The sequence below is a fragment of the Canis lupus genome, chromosome 1 (assembly GCF_048164855.1).
Source record: "Canis lupus baileyi chromosome 1, mCanLup2.hap1, whole genome shotgun sequence".
NCBI lineage: Eukaryota > Metazoa > Chordata > Mammalia > Carnivora > Canidae > Canis > Canis lupus.
Window position 1 is genome coordinate 84,351,658 of NC_132838.1, and position 20,814 is coordinate 84,372,471.

The window sequence follows — 20,814 nt, forward strand, 5'->3', positions numbered from 1 at the left end:
TGCAAACCAAAATAAATGAGTAAATAAAGTAACTTGAGCAAGCACTGACATGGACTCCAGGCACTGCATTTGCTACTGAGCCTTGTGTGGGTGGGCGCAGCCCAGGGGATCCCCCAGGAGGCCACATGCCACTGGGTTCAGAAGGGGGCCAGGCCACGGATATATTTAGGCAGCACAACCCTGAGGCAGTGTGCAGGCGGGGAGACCACTATGAGAAGTCCTCCACTAACCTTTCTGTGTCTTTGGATAATATGTCTTCAGAAATCTTGCTGAAGATCTCTTCCTTCTTTGGATGCTGTGACCCTGCTATGTACTGGATGTGTGAATAGGCGCTTTGATCATATGGCCAATGACAATTTTATCAGAATCTCTTCAACTGCCTTTTAACCTAAAAGATCTCATTGGAAAGTTATTTGAGCCGGGAAGACCACTGTATCTGTGAACTTACTATTGGTTAAGGGTAAAGAAACTGGATATTGGAAGAAAGAATATATTATGACACAAAGAACGTCTGCAAAAGCAGTGCTAGCTCAGGTTCTCAAACCTGTCAACCCTTACCTAGGCCTTCCAGTTAAAACTGAAGACAACCTCAGAATACCTAAGTTGGGTAATTATATTGAAAGAAAAAATATTGCAAAAGAATACATCATGGAACACATTGACCTTTCCATAAATGATTTGTCAGTGATGATTATGTGGTATGGCAAACACTGGCCACAGCTAGCCATGTTGTCGATCTTAGATTTTACATTATGACAACAGTTTTTATGGACCAGTCTAAAACCCACCCCAAAAATGAACCTTAGTAGCACTCTTTTTTTTAAGATTTTATTTATTTGTACAAATAAATAAATTTATTTGTAAAATATTTACAAATATTTATTTGTAAATTTATTTATTGTATTTATTTATATTTATTTGTAAATAAATAAATAAAAGGCAGAGACACAGGCAGAGGGAAAAGCAGGCTTCCTGCAGGGAGCCCGAAGTGGGACTCGATCCTGGGACCCCGGGGTTCACTCCCTGAGCTGGAGGGAGATGCTCAACCTCTGAGTTACCCAGGTGTCCCAGTATTGCTATTTAATTGCAAGTTAGTATAGTAACGTAACTGAATCCACCATGATTGGTTGGGACAGACTCAATCAGATCTTCTGCCTATACCCAGGCCTCCTGGTGGGGCTATGGTAGAGGGAGGAAGAACTGACTTTTGTTATGGCAAATCTTCATTTCCATCACCTTGTGGAAAAGAGCACATTAGGCTCAGCCACCGTCCCCTATTAGCCACCTCTTCATACCCTGCTTTTGGATGACAACCCAGAGTATCGACTGCATGGCCGCCAAAAATAATATAGAACACCTACCTTTTATTGGAAGAGATAACCTACCTTGGAGAACTGATTTTTTTCTATGGCTGTATAGAGTTGTTCTATAATGGGAATAACTTTTGGATGAATATGTGAAACCCTTTTGGTGCTTGAGTTCCTTGGTATGCATGAGATTTCTGGGCCCTCCAATGGTCCTAATTTCTTGGGACAGACTTATTATGTTGGCTATGTGGACACAGAGGGAAAAATGCACATGATGTGTGCATTAAAGAGACAGAATGCTTCATCGTCAGCTGGGTCCTTTAACTGAGGACCCTTTTGCTTACGCCACTGGTTTGGGATATCTTAGTAAGTATTGGCAGGGGGTGGCAAATTACCGTTATTTTGGACTAACCACTTTTGTTCTTTGGTGTTGGAAGTTGAAATAGAGCAGTGGTCTGTTTGATGCCTTCTTATTTCAATAAATAAATAAATAAATAAATAAATAAATAAATAAATAAAGTAGCTCAAAGCCCATGGTTTGTATCATCCATTTCTGTATCAGCCCCTATAAAAATACTTCTTTTTGTTTCTTACTGATGGAAGTTTCATGCTGATAAGCAATAAATCATGTTGTCACTGGGCCTAATCACTGGAATTCCGGTGGTGATACATAACATCTGGAGAAGTTCCATAACTTTCTAACTTAACCTTGGAGTTGTTTGTGAGTGGGAACTTTTTCTTGTCAGAACTGTGCATCTTTATTGCCTATTCTGAGCTTGTTCTAGGCTCAATCATCCATTGATTTTTAATGGAATTTCCACCTAGAGAAGGAATGCAGATATGTAATAGGGAATGAAATAGCATGTTCTCTAAGATGTTAGGAAATAACAGTGTGCTTAATAAGGAAGAAATTGTGAGAGGCTTTTGCTGGGGGAATAATTAAATACTAATCATGGGCTAGAGATAGAACTTTTGGATTCTTGGTAGGACACAGTATCCTATTTTGTTTTCATTACTGTCTAGAAACAAAATGTTAATTGTTTCCATGATAATCTTTTCCCCTTTTGTTCTATTTTGTTATTTTTATTTTAAAAATAAAATGACACCTGCCAGCGAGTGACCAGTTTTGCTCAAAGCCTTTCCCAGCCCCCTCTTCACCGAAGACACCCCTCAGGAAATCGAAATGAATCTGCAGAAAGTACGCTGCATTCCCAGTTCATTAGAACTGCCCAGCCTTACAAATTCAAGGTACCACTTTATTTCTTTATAGACATGAAAATAAAACTGTTCTTGAGGCTAGCCCATTTCTTCATTCAAAGTTGGAGAAGGGAGCTACCCATAGGCCGGTGGCAAGTACCATAAATAAATGGGTACAAGTCAACAGCATAACAACAATTTAACAACGTGAGTGATGGTGTTAATCCAACTCTCTCCATTTTACCTCAGTTCTGCTTTCCTCTGGGCATGAATGCTTTTGCTCAGGAGTTTCTATATAAAAGATTCCTATGTTGGCCGAAAGAGGTTTGCTTTCCATAGCTCCTAGGATGAAAGGGTGTTTTATAAAATTACCCTTGATTACCATCGATGAATACAAATTTCCTTTTATTTCTAGAAATAGAGGAAGCTTATAATTTTCTCTCTTATCCCCTTTTATTAAAAAGAATAATTGTCTAATCTGGTTATTCACCAGGCATTATGTTGGGTACTTGGTTGAATTTGGGATGCAGGTGGGTGGAGAAAGTATAATTATGACTGAGAAATGATGCCCCCTCCTCAAAGTAATAACCATATTTCCATATAATGAATATTGAAATATAAATGTGTACACAGTGATACAGAAGAACATGAAGGTTGGGCAGTGGCATTGAGATGAGCTGTAAAGGATTAGTTTACTCAGTAGAGAATAGTATTTCATTATTACATGCTACTATTACTAGAGGAATATAATCATACTAAAGGAAGGGAAACTTAAAACCAATCAGTTTGGGTGCTTGTTGGCGATGCTAGTAATATTTTTCTAAGGGAAAGATAATGAATTTATTTATAAAGTCAGGTTAGAGGTTTTTTTTTTTTTTAAATACTTCTCATTTATCCAATATGTTATTTCAACCATTTCCTTAAGAAATTGAAAATTGTCATGTAGCTATTGGGTCTATCTCAAAGGTGCAGTGTTTTAAGTTGTGCTAAATGAACACAGAGTATCTCAGCTTGTGAACCCTGGATCTATCAGATACAACAAGAAATAGATCACTAGGGCAGCCCGGGTGGTTCAGTGGTTTAGCACCCGCCTTCAGCCCAGGGCCTGATCCTGGAGACCTGGGATAGAGTCCCATGTCAGGCTCCCTGCGAGGAGCCTGATTCTCCCTCTCTTTCTTTCTCTTTCTCTCTCTCTTTCTGTGTCTCATGAATAAATGAATAAAATCTTAAAAAAAAAAAAAAGAAATAGATCACTAAAAGGCCAAATTTTTGGTTTCTGGTTTATAAAGTTCTATTGTTGTTTCTGTCTCTTTTCAGAGATTGGAAAAATATTCCTAGAAATACCTGAGATGTTTCATTGGATTGAATGTCCTGCATCTGACTCTTATGGAATCTGTTCTTATTTTATTTTCCAACAGGAAAAGTCTGTAGTTCTTCATAAGTCAAGGAAGAAGTCAAAAGAAGAACAAAATATATCAGATGACCTTGAATCTACCGGCTTTATTTACCCTTACAATGACCTGCTGGTTTGGGCTGTGCTAATGAAAAGACAGAAGATGGCCATGTTCTTCTGGCAGCATGGAGAGGAGGCCACGGTCAAGGCAGTGATTGCCTATAAACTCTACCGAGCCATGGCCCAGGAAGCTAAGGAGAGCAACATGATGGATGATGCCTCAGAAGAGCTGAGAAATTATTCAAAGTAGGAGTTCTCTCTTCACTTCATACTAAACATCGACAGTTCTTAGAATGGTTAGATACTTTTATCTCCCTCGCCTTAGACTTTGTAAGATGTGTGGACTTTTTGCCTTGCATTTCCTGGGCCCTCCTACTAGTAACAGTCTTTAGGTATTTCAAAGCGGCTTGTGGAATAAAGGGAAAAGAGGTAGCCCTCTAGTCAGGAGATGTGGCTTCCAGTCCTCATCCAGCTGTTTACTAATTGGCCAGATTTTGAGACTATAGATTCCTCCCACAGAAGGTTCAGTTAATGATTTTGAAAGTCCCTTCCAACTCTCAAACTCTTTGACACTAAGTTAAATGAAAACTTGTTTACTTTCAGTACCTCACAGGCAGGGAAGCAAATAGAGGTGTTAATTATCAAAGAAGCAGAGCGTGATGGCAAAAGATAGAAAGGTTGGAAATGGTTTTGATTTTTTGATTACTCAAGCATTATAAGAGAGAGGAAAGAAGGAGAACTAGTGTTCATAGAAAGTAATGTATAATTGTGATTTTAAACATTCCAGAGAGTAACAGTGTCTACTTTTTAGAAAAAACAACCCTCCTGAAAATGTCTCCACATCTAGCTTCTTACTTAAGTCATCTATGTATTTGCTAACATTTTTTTAAAAAGGTGACTCCATGATTTCCCTTAATTGCTTATTCAGTATTCAACAGTTTTTTTTCTGTCAAAAAATTCTTTATTAGTTCTTGTCAAGGAACCCCAAACCAAGCTATATGTAGTCTTTTTTTTTTAAGATTTTATTTATTCATGAGAGACACAGAGAGAGGCAGAGACACAGGCAGAGGGAGAAGCAGGCTCCCTTTAGAGAGCCCGATGTGGGACTCAATCCCAGGACCCCGGGATCACGAACTAAGTGGAAGGCAGATGCTCAACGACTGAGCCACCCAGGGGTCCTCATATATAGTCTGTTTTGCAGAATGGTTAGGCTTCTCCCCGGGGATAGATAGCTTAACCACTCCTGGTATAAACCAAATTCTGTACGCTGCAGTGTAAACCCTTTTGTAAAGGGAGAATGCCCATTTCCTGCACAGCAACCACGTTGAAAGAGCTTCTGCAATCTGAGGTTATTATGTTGCTGTTCATTCTTTTGTGTTTGATCTTTCCTCAAGTCTCCTAACTAATCTTTTAAAATGTTTCTGGGACTCTCACCTGCATTTGTTTTTGCCATTCACCACTGTGTCATTACAGACAGTTCGGCCAACTTGCTCTGGATGTGTTGGAGAAAGCATTCAAGCAGAATGAAAGAATGGCCATGAAACTGTTGACCTATGAACTCAAGAACTGGAGCAATTCTACTTGTCTGAAACTGGCTGCGTCTGGAAGATTGCGGCCCTTTGTTTCACACACTTGTACCCAAATGCTACTGACAGACATGTGGACTGGGCGCCTGAAAATGAGGAAAAACTCCTGGTTAAAGGTACGTTCACTTACACGGAGAACAAACTGGTGGCTGTTGGAGGGGGTGGAGGAGAGGTTGGGCAAAATAGGTGTAGGGGAGAGTGAGATACGGGTTTCCAGTGATGGAATGAATAAGTCACAGGGATGAAACATATTGCATATGGAATAGAGTCGGTGGTATTATGCTAGCATTGTATGGGGACAGATGATAGGCACACTTGCAGTGAGCACAGTGTCACCCATAGAGGTATCAAATGACTATTCTGTACACCTGAAACTAACGTAACCTTGTGTATCAACTATACTTCAATTAAAAAAAAAAGATATATTTGCTTGCTTTATAGAGTTTAATATTCGTTTACTCTGAATGTCTATGCTCTTGAGTTCATTTCCCTCTTGTTCTGGAAGAATATATTCAGGAAAACCAGTTAGTATCTTTGGTTCTCATGAATGAGCTGGGACAAATACTTTATCTTCCACTGTCACAGTTTCTTTTCAGAAATGGGGGTGATTACACCAGCTCCATCCATCAAAAGGCATTTCCTTGTGCAGGTGCTTAGAAGTTTAAAGCAGATACAAGCATATACAAGATTTCATTCTTGGCAAACTTCATGGCCTCTGATAACTATAACAGAAGTAAATGAGCCTTTTTAGTGAAATTTTTTTCAGTTTAAGAATATTAATCGGGGGACTCCTGGGTGGCTTAGTGGTTGAGCATCTGCCTTTGGCTCAGGTCATGATCTTGGGGTCCTCAGTTGGAATCCCACATCAGTTTCCCTCCGGGGAGTCTGCTTGTGTCTGCCTCTGTCTGTAATAAATAAAATCTTTCATAAATAAAATCTTAGAAAAAAAGAATATTAATTGGTAACACACTAAATAAAATTAGCAATTTCTGTTCTGTTCATCCAATGTAGGTTAGATGCTCTATTTTATAAAGCTTCCTGATACACCTATTTCCAGATTCTTCTATCCATTAGAGTTTGGCCTCACCTCTCATCTTGAACTACCAAGAGTAATTTAACTACTAAAGACATTTCACTTTGGACATCAAACCCAAGCCTAAAGCTTTAGGTTATGGTCAAGTTTATGAAATGCATATGCTCATAAACTGAATAAAAGGGGATACAGCATGAGCATTAAGGGCTATAGAGGACTATATATTTAAATTTTACTTTTTGTACACTTAAAAATGTATGTCCCAAATAGAATGACTTTCTTAAAAATATTTTTCTGTGGGACACACTAGAGAAAACACAAAGAAATAAGATATAATATACAAAATATATAAAAGAAATAGCACATTTGAAATCCACTAATAAGATTGCAAAAAGAGGATAAATGTGAACCAAAAATTATTTCATATAGATTCCTCTTTTGTTTTTTTAGCTTTTTTTTTAGATTCCTCTTTTAAAAATATTGATGAAGTAACAATTATTTCTAGAAGAAGTTCTCTTTTGATCTATTGATTTCAGTCTTAGAAAAGATGAAGCAGAGAAGTGAACAGGTCCACCCCTAGCTACACAATCTCTGACAATAATTCTTTTTAAATGTGCAGAGAACAAGATAGGGTATAGATGGCTGGAAGTTTGAGGAATAATTTTCCCCATGGCTGTGTTCTGTACCTATTTCAGTTTACTAGAAGCCCTTTTTTTTTTTAGAAGCCTTTTTTACCTAGAACTTAATACCATTTTGATCCTCATGTAATTCTATGCATAACGAGACTTAAAGGAAGCAAAACTGAATGTTTTGCCCCAAAATGTTGTGAGTCAACAAAGAAGCCTGGATTATTTACTTAAAATCTCTGAGCTGATGGCAGTTCTTCTCCATGCCTAGATCCTAATTCATCAGTTCTTGGCTGGTGAGTTTTAGGAAGACATTCCGAATGGCTTTCAAGAATTATGGAAGCGATATGCTCATGTTCATTGAAAAATAATATTTCTCACTGCCTTGCCCCTAGGGATAAATAATAATAGTGTGTATACATATTTTTAAACCTTTAAATGCATATATGTATATGCACATATCTTTTCTAATTTTTAAATTTCCTTTTGTACAATAATAGTATCACATACCATATATTGCTATATAACTTGCTTTTATTCACTTAACAATATAACTTGGATATCTTCTCATTATATTAAAAAGTGTTTTTATCTTTTTAATTTTTTTTTTATCTTTTTAAAGATTGCATAATATTCCACTGTTTGTTAGGTTGTCTCACACCAGCTATCCTTCTATAGACAGATATTTAGGTTGACAGATTTTTTTGGTATCACACTTAACACTGCATTACACATCCCTGTACACATATGCTTGCATTCATGACTATTTCTAGGGGAGGCACTGCTAGATTTGGAATTGAATTAAAAAAATATCTATAGAATCAGGGTATGAACTGAATTAGGGATAGGCCTGGTACTTTATGTATGTTAATATTTTCATTTTGTTATTTGACTAATACTTGTGCCTTGTGTGACCCTTACTACTTATTTTGCTTTATTTTCTTTTAAAGATCATCATAAGTATTCTTTTTCCACCCACCATTTTGTCATTGGAATTTAAAAGCAGAGCAGAGATGTCGCACGTTCCCCAGCCCCAGGACTTCCAGTTTGTGTGGTATTACGGTGACCAGAACCCCAGCAGTGCGAAAGAAAGCGCTTGTACGGTTAGTACGATATCATTGTGAACTAAGTTTTCATGGTCTTGACTGCACACAAACATACACATTCTTAAAGTTTGTTTATTAAATAATTTATTTAACAATCTTAATCGTATTATCTATGATCAGCTACCACATGTATGATGCATCTAATTGTGATCGAGCAAAACTGGGAAAGTCTTTATTATATCTTGACAGCTTCTTAATTTTTCATTTTCTTTTGTGACTAGTAGAATAAATAGAGTTATTATTTCTCTAAAATTACAATGAGGAAGAGTACCTGGGTAGCTCAATCAGTTAAGCATCAGACTTGATTTTGACTGTGGTCATGATCTCAGGGTTGTGAGATCAGCCCCATATTAGGCTCCGCACTGAGTATGGAGCCTTCTCTATGATGCTCTATCTCCCTTTGCCCACCCCCCCACCTCTCTCCCTCTCTTAAAAAAGAAAAAAAGAAAAGTTACAATGAAGAATGCCTCATATCCTTAAAAATCTTTATTTTTAAAGATTCAGGTTTAGATTTTGCATTATCTCCACTGTTCCACTCCAAGTTTTTTTTTTTTTTCTTTTTTAATTTGTTGTATCCAGTGACCAAATAAAGTCACGTGAGTCCCTGGATGTATATACTTTCCTGAGTAACTTAAGATACTGCTCTTGCAACACATCTTCACTGGAGGGTCTCCAGTATGCTGTCTCTGCATATATATATATATATTTTTTTTTTTTTCATTTTATGTCTCAGCTTGGATCATTACTTATAAAATTATTACTGAAGGTGTAGTGAACATCTTCCCTGGTTCTCAATACTTTCATGAGGCATTTTTAGTAGCGTCTTATTGGATATACTTTTGCACTTGTGAAGTATTTGTTACAATATTTAAAAATGTACTCAATAAGTATTAAATATTAAATGGAAGATAAGCAATTATAATTCGTTTGTATGGCTGGCAGCTGTTGTGATTGGGTGAGCATCCCTTCTGATTAATGCCTCTATCAAATCAGATGTTAAATATTTTGACTATCATACCTATTTGGGTATATATATATTCTTCTTTTCTACCCTCTCCCCCTTTCTTCCACTCTCACTTTATTAAGCCTGATAGTTCTATCTGGGGTTCTCAGAATACAAGATGGCAGGTGCATTCCAACCTCTGTGGAATGTGTGAGCAATTATCTTATAAAGCTGGGCTAAGGGATCCCTGGGTGGCTCAGCGGTTTGGCGCCTGCCTTTGGCCCAGGGCACGATCCCGGAGTCCTGGGATCGAGTCCCACATTGGGCTCCTGGCATGGAGCCCGCTTCTCCCTCTGCCTGTGTCTCTGCCTCTCTCTCTTCTCTCTATAACTATCATGAATAAAAAAAAAAAAAATTAAAAAAAAATTTAAAGCTGGGCTAATTGAGTTGTCACAATTGTGATTGTACTGGCTAGATGATATGCTCAGTGAGCTTAGACCATTTTAAATTTTTTTAAGGAAAGATAAGAAATGTAGTATTGACTTAATGCCTCTAGAAATAACATGAAGTCTTTATATGTGAGATATTTTGTTTGATTTTGCTTATTTATATGTTCACATTTAGTTTGTTGAAATGAACAATGGAGAAAGCTGCTTACCTAGGTACATACCTACCTACTTACTCCCTATCTATCTATCTATCTATCTATCTATCTATCTATCTATAAACATATAAAATATGTTGTCAGTTTAAACAAACATGTAAATATGTTGTCTGTTGGTAGCAGATAGTACTTTGCAAGTGGATGTGACTTCACTTTTGGCTCTTACAGGGTTCATGGAAAGGTAAGGTCTCATAAACACTCAAGGCAATAAATGGTTAGAGCATGCTACTAAGTAGTCATTCTTAAAGGGAAACTTTTAGAGAAGGAAGTCCTTCCTTATATGGCAAATAATGTGCTTTTAAGATAAAAAAATATAGTAAGTTCTCACAGCTCCCAGAAAAATTAAACTTTGGCTGTGGTATAGTGGTCCTATTTATAAAATTGCCCACCCGGATGACTTGGATATGGCCATATTGATTTATTAATTCCATGAATACTTAATGGCCACCGTCCATGTGCCAGACAAGATATGATGTTCTGGGAACACTGCGGTAACTAAGGCAGATGTGATCCCTGTCACCATGGAGCTTATAATCAGATAAAATATCCATTATACCTCAGCATTATTCAATTTAAAACATTTATTAAAAAGTGTCTCAAACCTGTTCTGTTATGAATGAATTATAATCATAGTAATGATGTTCTTTTGTCTCTGAATTTAACTAGAACAATATTTTTTTTAAGATTTTATTTATTTATTCATGACAGACACAGAGAGAGAGGCACAGACACAGGCAGAGGGAGAAGCAGGCTCCATGCAGGGAGCCCGACGTGGGACTTGGTCCCGGGATCCCAGGATCATGCCCTGGGCTGAAGGGAGGTGCTAAACTGCTGAGCCACCTGGACTGCCCAGAACAATAGTTTTTAATTGTCTGCTTGGTGTTTGGAATTTTGCTAAACAGGAAGTAGGGGCAGAGTCAGCATTTGATGGAATGTGTAATTTCACAACGCTAATTAAATATAATGTGCTTGATTAGTTGAGGAACACAATTTGTGTTATATATTTTGGGAGAAAAGTGAAGACAGATGAGACATAGATGTACTTTTAGCGGATCTTTGTGCTTTGTCTTTGTGGTAATAGTGGGCGATAATTAATATAATGAAAACACAACTGGTAATTGGAGAAGGGAGGCCATTGTCCTCAAGCTGTATAGACTCAACTACTGCATCTGTTTTTTGAGATTTTATAAAAGTCCTTACTGAAGTCTCTACAGGCAAAAGAACTTTGCCATGAGCACTTTAAATCTTTCTAGTGCCTAACTCTTTGAAAGCATGACTTTTGATGGCATGAGCTTTCCTAGGAACAAATTATAGCAAGATGGCAGAATGACTTAACCAGAGGAAGAAGATTCTTCTCAATTGTGTCAGTCGGTAAGGATTACAGATTGGTGGCGGCTTCATGTATGAGGTGATGAAGCTAGGACTTGATGTGTGGAACTAGCATTTCCATGGAAGGATAGACAGTAAACAGGGGTACAGAGGCAGTAAATGCAAGATGTATGTTAAGCATTATAAGTTCTATGGTTTGGCTAGAGTCCAGGTAGTAGTGGATATGGGACAAGGAGGGAATATTTGCAGGTATAGCTGGGAAAGTAGATTGAGGCTAGATCCCGGAGACTCTTGTATAGCCTATGAAGGAATGTGCTGTTTTTTTTTTTTTTTTTTTTTTTTTTCTGTAGGTAATGGATAGCCAGTGGATTCACATAAGCAGAGTAGCAAGATGATGTGACCATTAGGAAAATTACTTTGTCTCCAGTATATGGGATGATGTAGCAAGAAGATAGGCTGAAAGCAGGGAGAGCATAGGCTGGTGTACCCATCCAGAGGAGAAGGATTAAAGGCTTTTCCCAGAGTTAGTAGCAATGGACATGAAGAGGAAAAGAGAGATCTTAGATGAAGAGTCAAATAATATTTGAAAATGGGGCATAGATGAAGGGAGATAGAAAATATGACCAAAAGTTTGATGGTTAAAACAAGGCCATCTTGAAGGGATATGGGAATTTTTGGAAAAGGAGCAGGTTTGGAAGTAAAAAGACAAGTTTAGTCTTAGACATGTTGATAAACCATAATGAAAAAATATTTTCCAGGGACACCTGAGTGGTTCAGCGGTTGAGCATCTGCCTTTGGCTCAGGTCGTGATCCTGGGGTCCTGGGATTGAGTCCCACATTTGGCTCCCCACAGGGAGCCTGGTTCTCCCTCTGCCTATGTCTCTGCCTCTCTGTGTGTGTCTCTCATGAATAAATAAATAAAATCTTAAAAAAAATTTTTTTTCTGAAGTTGAAGAGTAATCTGTTTTATCAGAACATTGTTAAGTGGGAAAGATGGTAGTAATAACAATGGGAAATAGGTATGAACTGCAATAGAATTGATATAGTTATAATTTTATTCTATGTGCCTGCTGGTCAGATTCCTGTTAGAAAGAGGAAGGAGGACAGGGGAGAGGGGAGAGGGTTGGGGGAGAGGGAGGGATGGAGGAGGGAGGGAGGGAGATAGAAAGAGAGTTTGATTGATTATATTGAGATTTGAGTAGAATAAAAGTTAAGTAAAACATTTTTGTTTACCTTCTTCTAAGGTGGGGGAAGGGGAGGACATCCTTTTTTTTTTTCTTTTTTAAAAGATTTTATTTATTTATTAATGAGGAAGACAGAGACATAGGCAGAGGAAGGAGCAGGCTCCCTGTGAGGAGCCTGATATGGGACTCGATCTCAGGACCCTGGGATCATGCCCTGAACTGAAGACAGATGCCCAACCACTGAGCCACCCAGGTGCCCACACTGTTACTTTCTTTTTTTATACATATAAATTTATTTTTTATTGGTGTTCAATTTGCCAACATATAGAATAACACCCAGTGCTCATCCTATCAAGTGCCCCCTTCAGTGCCCATCACCCAGTCACCGCCACCCCCTGCCCACCTCCCCTTCCACCCCGCCTAGTTCGTTTCCCAGAGTTAGGAGTCTCTCATGTTCTGTCTCCCTTTCTGATATTTCCCACTCATTTTTTCAGGGGAGGACATCCTGATTCTGAATTTATATTCTTTTTATTTTTTAAGATTTTATGTATTTGTTTATTTATTTGAGTGAGCTAGAGAGAGATTGCAAGCCCAAGCAGGCAGAGTGGCAGGCAAAGGGAGAGGGAAAAGCAGACTCCCTGCTGAGCAGGGAGCCCTATGTGGGGCTCAATCCCAGGGTCCTGGCATCATGACCTGAGAGCCAAAGGCAGACCCTTAATTGATTGAGCCACCCAGGTGTCCAGAATTTATATTCTTACATTGTCTTTACCATGATAGTTGATGTCTTGGAGTTCAACTCAGAGAGGCTCAGTGAGGACTTTATAATCCATACCAAACTGTCAAGAGTAAATAAGATTTAATGAGAAACACCTAGAAAAAATAATGAGAAGTCATTTAATAAAATAGTCATTACTGAAATTGCCTTCTGGGGTCTTTTTAAGTGGTACAGATGTCATTAAAATCCTAGTAAATGATGACTTTTCTCATTGGTTCTAAGCTATTTTAACTCTAGGCAGCTTCAGACCTATTAGGAGCTAGGTCACTTCCTACACCCTTAGGTCACAATGCTGATTTCACAGCCCCAAATGATATTAAGTGACAGCAGTTAATTAGGCACTGAGGTAGCCCATCCTGATGCCTGAAGCCTCAAAAATTACATTTTATCAATTTTATGGACAATTCAAGCAATAGTTATTCCTAGGGTTCTAAATCTTACCAGTCTTGCAGGTGTGACCCTAGGGAGACATCTTTTGTGGATAGGTTGAAGAAATGTATTCATCTAAAAAGCATCAGAGAACATTCCTTTCTTTTAATATTTTTTCAGATCACAAAAGTAATGCATTTCCTATTTAAAAATTAGAACCACACAGAGCTCTGTGAAGTAGAGTAACATCTCTTTTGCTTCTCTTTTATCATCTGTAAGTTCTCTCTTCCCTAAAGCAACCAGGTTACAAGTGATTTTTTTTCTTTTCAATTCTCCCCCCACCCCACTTTTAAAAGGCTCTTCTCTGTACATCTGTGTAGTCCATCACACAACCACTTGTCTGCCACACAGATACTTACTGCTCATCACTGACAAGGGTTAACCTCCTTGGACTGACATTTTGAGTCAACTGATGAAAGATTTGATGCTTTCCCTAGAAAAATGCATGTACAACACAAATACTTGCAAATAGTTGCAGGAGGTTCAAGAAACTTGAAGCTCAGAGAGTGCAAGAACTTGAGGTAAAGCACTTCTGCTATAAATGAGTGGAGAACCATTTCTATCAAAGCTGGAATTCTAGAACTAATGCTGTGCCTGAGTTTCCTAGGAATTGGAAAATTTATCATTGATGGGTGTCCATTTTGTTCTCTGTGATGGAAATAACTGTATTATCTATTAAGGATTTCATGGGGATTTTTATGATATTTTTAGGTTCTAAAATACTGATAAAGGAGACAAAGCAGAACAGGAACAGGGATCATTTTTAAATCCTTGGAACTATGCTTAGTTTGTCTAGGTTTCATTATTGGAGACTAAAGCTTGCATTTCAGACATGTCCTGTGCTCCTTACCCAAAAGTCAAAGATTTATACAGTACATATAGTTTTCTTTCCTTCCAAGATGAAGATTATAATTTGGGAGGTGAGTGCCAATTAATTTTAATATATTTATTATATTCATATATATGACATATTTTGGATGTTCTCAAATGTCAGTATTTTACTTAGGACTCTGACAATAAATGATTATTTATTTTGCAGAAAGACTATGATTTGGAAAGAGGCCCTGATGAGAAACTAGATGAAAATCAGCACTTTGATTCAAAGAGCGATCCCCAAAGCCTTCCATGGACCAGGAAAATCTATGAGTTCTACAATGCTCCAATTGTCAAGTTTTGGTTTTATACGGTTGGTCTCATTGAAGCAATTAAATATAGTCTTCATGCTGGACAATAGTTAATGATGATTTTGGTAATGATATGCCCAATTTGCCAACTTGTGGTAAAATGTGGAAATGCCATGACGGGGGGGAAAAAAAGCAACAACGAGAATGACAAAGTAGGAAAGAGATTGGAGGGAGGTGAGGAATTAGAGCAGATCGCTCCTACTATGGGAGTGAAAGAACAAGCATTTTCTTCTTTCCTTTTTTTTTTTTTTTTTTTTTTTTCATTTTCTTCTTTCCTGAGTGCTTTTCATTGGCTCTGCTGGAACTGGAGCATTTGAAACTTTGTGGAACAATCGTTAACAACAGTGGTTGTAGAATTAAGTGATGGAGGTGGATTCTTTTCTTATCTTGGGCAAAGAATTCAGCAGTTGAGTTGATTTTCTATTTGTAAGAATAATGTATAACAGAGGAAAAAATGCAAAACTTTTACTTTTTATCTTCAATAGCATATGGTTATAAATATATAGAGGACAATAAAATTTTAGAGGACAATAAATTTATGAACAAATACTACATCTTATATTGATCACAGTGATACAGAGAAATCATGAATGGCACTTTAAATGTAATGAGTGCTTTTCAAATTTATTTAATAGCATTTATTTTTCTGATGCTTTATATATACTCTAAATTGTTCATGGCCAAGATTGTGTCTTTCTAAAACATATGAAGTATGATTTTAAAAGGATATTTATCTAAATGTGTCATATTTCAAAATATATACTTTTTCATTCAAACATTTATTGCATATACTTATGAAATGCATACATAGTTCTGTTTGATTTCAAAAATCAAATCTTCCTTCAAATGATGAAGTTTCACCCTTTTTGTAAATATGCGACAAAATATTGCAAAGGCTCTGATGGTAGCTCCAAGAGGTTTTTAACTCAGAGACAGCAATACCCATCATGCCTGTCCCGAACACCACCTGCTGTAAATATCATCGCAGCTGTAGTTACAAGTGGTTTTAACTATTCTATATGTAGAACTGAACTGAGAAAATAACATACCACACTTAGGTAGAGCTCAAAAAGATCTGAGAAATAGGGATTCAGGTTAAAATAATATGATTCACCTCCTTGAGAATGAACACACACACACACACACACACTTCTTTCAGTTGATCTGGGCCTTTAAAACATCTGTCGATCAGTGAACATCATGGACTGTCACTGTCTATTTAAAGAACTGCACTGTCTCATGCATTGTTGGTTTCGGTCAAAATTGGTAAAGCCTTTCTGGTGGATAATTGAGTAATATGTGTCACTGTTTTAAGTGTGTATGCCCAATGATTCTACTTCTGGAAATGTATCTTAAGAAAACAAAGACTTCAGATAAGATTGCAAAGCTATTAATCACTATGTATATGTGTGTGTGTGTGTGTGTGTGTGCTTACTGTGCCTTAATTCTTTGAAAATATTGGAAATCTAGGTTTAATATAAACAGTAATTAAGCGTGAATTTCTTGAATGTCTACCATGTGTTAGAATACTCATGCTGAGCGCTGCAGATAAATATGTCGATAATCTTTTAATTACAAGGATTCACAGTTGACAATACTTTTCTACTAACCAGTAGGTTTTAATTAACATAAAACTACCAGCAGGAGCATCTGGGTGGCTCAGTTGGTTGGGCATCTGCCTTTGGTTCAAGTCATGATTTCAAGGTCGTGGCATCAAGCCCTGAGTCAGGCTCTCTGCTCAGTGGGGAGTCTGTTTGTCACTCTGCCCCTCCTCCCTCTTGTGCTCTCTCTTGTGCTTTCTTTCTCTTAAATAAACGAAAAAAATAAAAACAAACAAAAACCCCAAACCTCCCAAGCAGAAGTAAATCACAATTCATTACATTTGAAAATAGGTACTTCCTGATACTGCTCATTGCTGTACTTGGGACACACGTTTTCTATGCTTAGATGGAGGGGAGAGTGTGTGATTCCCTCTCACCTTGTTGATTGCCTGGCAGTGTCCATGCTGGCATGTGCAGAGTTCTGGAAATTCTGGTCAGGAGCCAACAAGATGAGTCAATGCCCGCTTCCATGCATTTGAGAACAATGACCTTCATTCCTTCCATTAAATCCTGTAATAGAAAGCTGCAGACTCTTGTGCTTTCCTTAAAATCAGATTAAAATCAGTCCCAGTTATATTTCCATGTTATTACGTTAAAGTTCTTATGTGTGTGTTTCTGCTTGGCTCTTTGTGTCTGCTTGGCATTCTCCATTATGACTCTCACTCATGTCTAGGGAATGTGTGTCCCCCTCATAGATGGCATATTTGGCATTCCTCATGCTGTTCACTTACACTGTGTTGGTGGAGATGCAGCCCCAGCCCAGCGTGCAGGAGTGGCTTGTTATCATTTATATCTTCACCAATGCCATTGAGAAAGTCAGGGAGGTGAGTCATCCCTTCTACCTTTGTCTTCTACATCTCTGAAAAGAGGTATTTTGGGCTCATAATGAAAACGGACAGCGGGTCAAGGGTGGGGGTGAGACAGACAATGCTGATCTTAATTTGCTTGCTCTAGGAAGGGTATTTAGGGGAAAATCTCTGATCTTAACCCTTACTCCCTGCCAGATACTTTTCTGGTTGCTGCTCTTTGAAAGCAATTATTTTTGTAGAAGTCCTAGTGTGTTTTATCAGTCTTAGAGTGATGCTATCTAATTGCTGTTAGGCCCTCCATCTATCTGATGTCCCAGAAGTTTTTTTTTTTTCTAGTAAGATTGATATTTATAGCCTACCATTGCTTGCATACTGTCAGCTCCATTTCACACTAGGCCCAGAAATGACTAGAGTTGTGCAGTAGGTAAATAATTCATTTATAGCTTTTGAATTATTTTACTAAACACCTTTGAAAATTGAAGCTGAAAATCCCTGAGGCAAGTAGTCCAAAAAACAAAGCAATACAAAATTTTCATTTTTAGTTTTGCAAATGAGTCACTTAAAAAAAAAAATTAGCATCCATGCAGTTGTAACTGCAATCACGTATAGTTACAAGTTTGTTTTATGCATCAATGTATATGTATCTCAGTGTGCATATATCTCTATGTCTATGCATTTGTATACATTTATTTTGTCCCAGAGCTAATATGGCCACTATATTAAGTAAATGTATTCTTAGTAATTATATGTATATTGCTTGCCTGTTACCATTGTGGAGTTTATAGAAAACAATTCAGGAAAAAAACATTATCTGAATTCACCTTTTTTTTTGCTTCAGGGGAAAGAAGTTAATTATTTTAAATTTGAATTTGTCTGATAGTCTATTGCAGGGGTAATTTCTTATAGTGACTTTTAATATTGCATTCTTAGTAATTTCTCAAAAACCCACTAAATAGCAGTAGCAAGACTAGATTGCAGGATTCGTGGATTTCAAACCAATGTCCTCTGCACTTTGCTATCCCTCACGAAAATAGAATTGTAGGTATATAGATCCTCTGTAATACTGGGTTTTAAAATGTCTTGGTGGTCCCCTGTGTTAGCTTAGGATTCATAAAAGCTAGGAAAAGCTGCTTCTTTTTTAAAAAAAAAAAAAAAAAACTTCTGGTTTGTTTTTCAAATTGCTGGTTCACACTAGCAGTGACATTAAAACACACTTGTTTTACTACTTGTTTAACTACTAAAATTATTTTAGTAGTTCATTAGCCAAGGATAACTGAAGTCTATAAAATATCCAAGTGACCTAAGGTTTGGTGGGATTCAAATTTCTCTGTAAGCAAGCACTTGATGTACCAAAGAATATTATTATGAGGCTCTTGAGTTATATACCGCATTCTTTAAATTTCCCTCTTTCTTTCTTCTTTTAGGTCTGTATTTCAGAACCTGGGAAGTTTACTCAAAAGGTGAAGGTATGGATTAGTGAGTACTGGAACGTGATAGAAACTGTGGCTATTGGCCTGTTTTCAGTTGGCTTCGGCCTCCGGTGGGGCGATCCTCCTTTGCACACAGCGGGAAGACTGATATACTGCATAGACATCATATTCTGGTTCTCACGGCTCCTGGACTTCTTTGCTGTGAATCAACATGTAGGTCCTTATGTGACCATGATTGCAAAAATGGTGAGTATGGTCTGCTTATATATTCTGGGGTCCTTTGACCCCAGATGGTTCTACCTACTTTCATGGCTTACAAAAGTTTAACTTTTAGAATTATTTACAGAAACCCAGACATCCAGCTCACTTCATCTCTGCTTTCCTTATAACCATGAACTCGTATTTCACAAATGTCCTAGGAGAGTGTATTGGCTCGTTGATTTGGATCCTCTGCTTATTAACTTTTTGGGTAGGGGCCAGATAGTATGATTGAAGCAAATTTGTCTCTAAGCATGGTAATTCTTGGGGGTGAGGTTTATGTGAGGATAGCAGTAATATTTTCTGCTAAAGTATCTCCTCACCCTTGGCCAGCTCTTAAATAGTACATATTGTAGGACACACCCAGTTCTAAGTACTTTGTACCTATTAACTCAATCTTCAAAATGACTTTATGAAATAGGTACAATTATTATCCACATTTTACATATAAGGAAATGGAGATTAAGCAGATCTCCCAAGGGCATAAGTAGGGAGGTCAGGTTTCAAATCTGAACTACCTGGCTCTTTCACCTGAGCCTCCTGTGCAGGTGGGTTACCCTTCTCTAACAGGCTCTGTAGAGGGACCTGAGACCCACCCTCTAGGAAGTACAGTACTTCCAGATCATCTTTGGTTCTTCCTTCTGAAATACCCATTGGCAGGGAAGGGACGAGTTCTAGAGAAAGAATCATAATGTGAAAACAAAGAAGAACAGAAAAGGGAGTGTCTTCTGGACTCCAAAGACAGATTTTTCTTTCTTTACACTTTTAGACTGGCAATGTTTTCTCTGATTTTGGTGACATTGGTATTTACCAGATAGGCTATGCCAAGGTAACTAACATATCTTAGTGACATAGTACAGGTTTATTTCTCCCTAATGCAAAGTGTAATGAGTGTTCATGGGGACTGACCTCTACCCTATAAGTCAGGGATCCAGAATCCTTCCACCTGGTGATGGAGTCATGTCAGCATGTGGCTTCCAAGACCTCCTATGATGGGGAATGAGAGGGATGGAGAAAGTCCAATGGCTTTTAACTGTTCTGGACAGGAAGTAAAATAACTTCCCATTACTCCAGAGGCCATCGGCTAGAATAGATCATAGGGTCCCAGCTTTGTGGAAGGGAGGCTAAGAAATGCCAAGGAGCTCATAAGATACTCACGGCATAATTATCTCTGCCACAGTGAACCAATGGGTTGAGGTGATGTACATTTAGTAAGTGAAATGAATCTGACTTGATCAGTTTCTCAGACTCTAATCAACTCCTGAAGATAATCCTAGGAATAAGGATTATTTGACTAATTTGAATACTTCCTATTTTTTGTTTAAGCACAAATTCTTTACCCTCAGCACATTTCTGTTCCTCCATAGACCACATCAACATAAAACATGTACAGAGAGAAGGAGGTGATTTAGCCACAGGAAGCCCAGCTCTTCATGGACAAGGGCATTTTGGTCAATGACTAGACAGTCTTATTATTGGAGGTGTAATTATGAATGATGCTAGTGCTTGATTTGTTTTAAATTTCAAATCTGTGGTAAACTTCTGGTTGTGCCTTGCTCTTTTGCAGACAGCAAACATGTTCTACATTGTGATCTTGATGGCCATAGTCCTGTTGAGCTTTGGAGTGGCCCGCAAGGCCATACTTTCGCCAAAGCAGCTTCCATCTTGGAGTCTTGCTCGAGATGTTGTATTTGAGCCATACTGGATGATTTATGGAGAAGTCTATGCTTCAGATATAGATGGTGTGTAGGGGATTTTGCCATCACGGAGAAATCAAACCTTTGTGGATATTCAGAGTAAAAGAAAAAAAATCTGGAAAATACTCATCTGGATCTTAAAGATGCCGAAAATTGGCGGTATTCTGCTAAGTTAATGTGCTAAATATTTGTGTAGAACCATA

General features: G+C 37.8%; 1 protein-coding gene and 1 pseudogene across 3 annotated transcripts in view; both read left to right on the forward strand.

Moving 5' to 3' along the window:
• The window catches only part of TRPM6 (transient receptor potential cation channel subfamily M member 6), a 133,123-nt gene that overhangs the window by 57,764 nt on the left and 54,545 nt on the right, over positions 1–20,814 (forward strand). For all 3 annotated transcript variants that reach the window (XM_072837785.1, XM_072837774.1, XM_072837793.1), the window contains exons 15-22: positions 2,421–2,555; positions 3,923–4,203; positions 5,431–5,659; positions 8,153–8,305; positions 14,672–14,818; positions 17,113–17,241; positions 18,651–18,902; positions 20,482–20,656. In XM_072837785.1, coding sequence (XP_072693886.1) covers positions 2,421–2,555; positions 3,923–4,203; positions 5,431–5,659; positions 8,153–8,305; positions 14,672–14,818; positions 17,113–17,241; positions 18,651–18,902; positions 20,482–20,656 — 1,501 coding nt within the window. The remainder of the gene's footprint in view (positions 1–2,420; positions 2,556–3,922; positions 4,204–5,430; positions 5,660–8,152; positions 8,306–14,671; positions 14,819–17,112; positions 17,242–18,650; positions 18,903–20,481; positions 20,657–20,814) is intronic.
• On the forward strand, positions 252–1,635 carry LOC140608639 (F-box only protein 15-like; annotated as a pseudogene).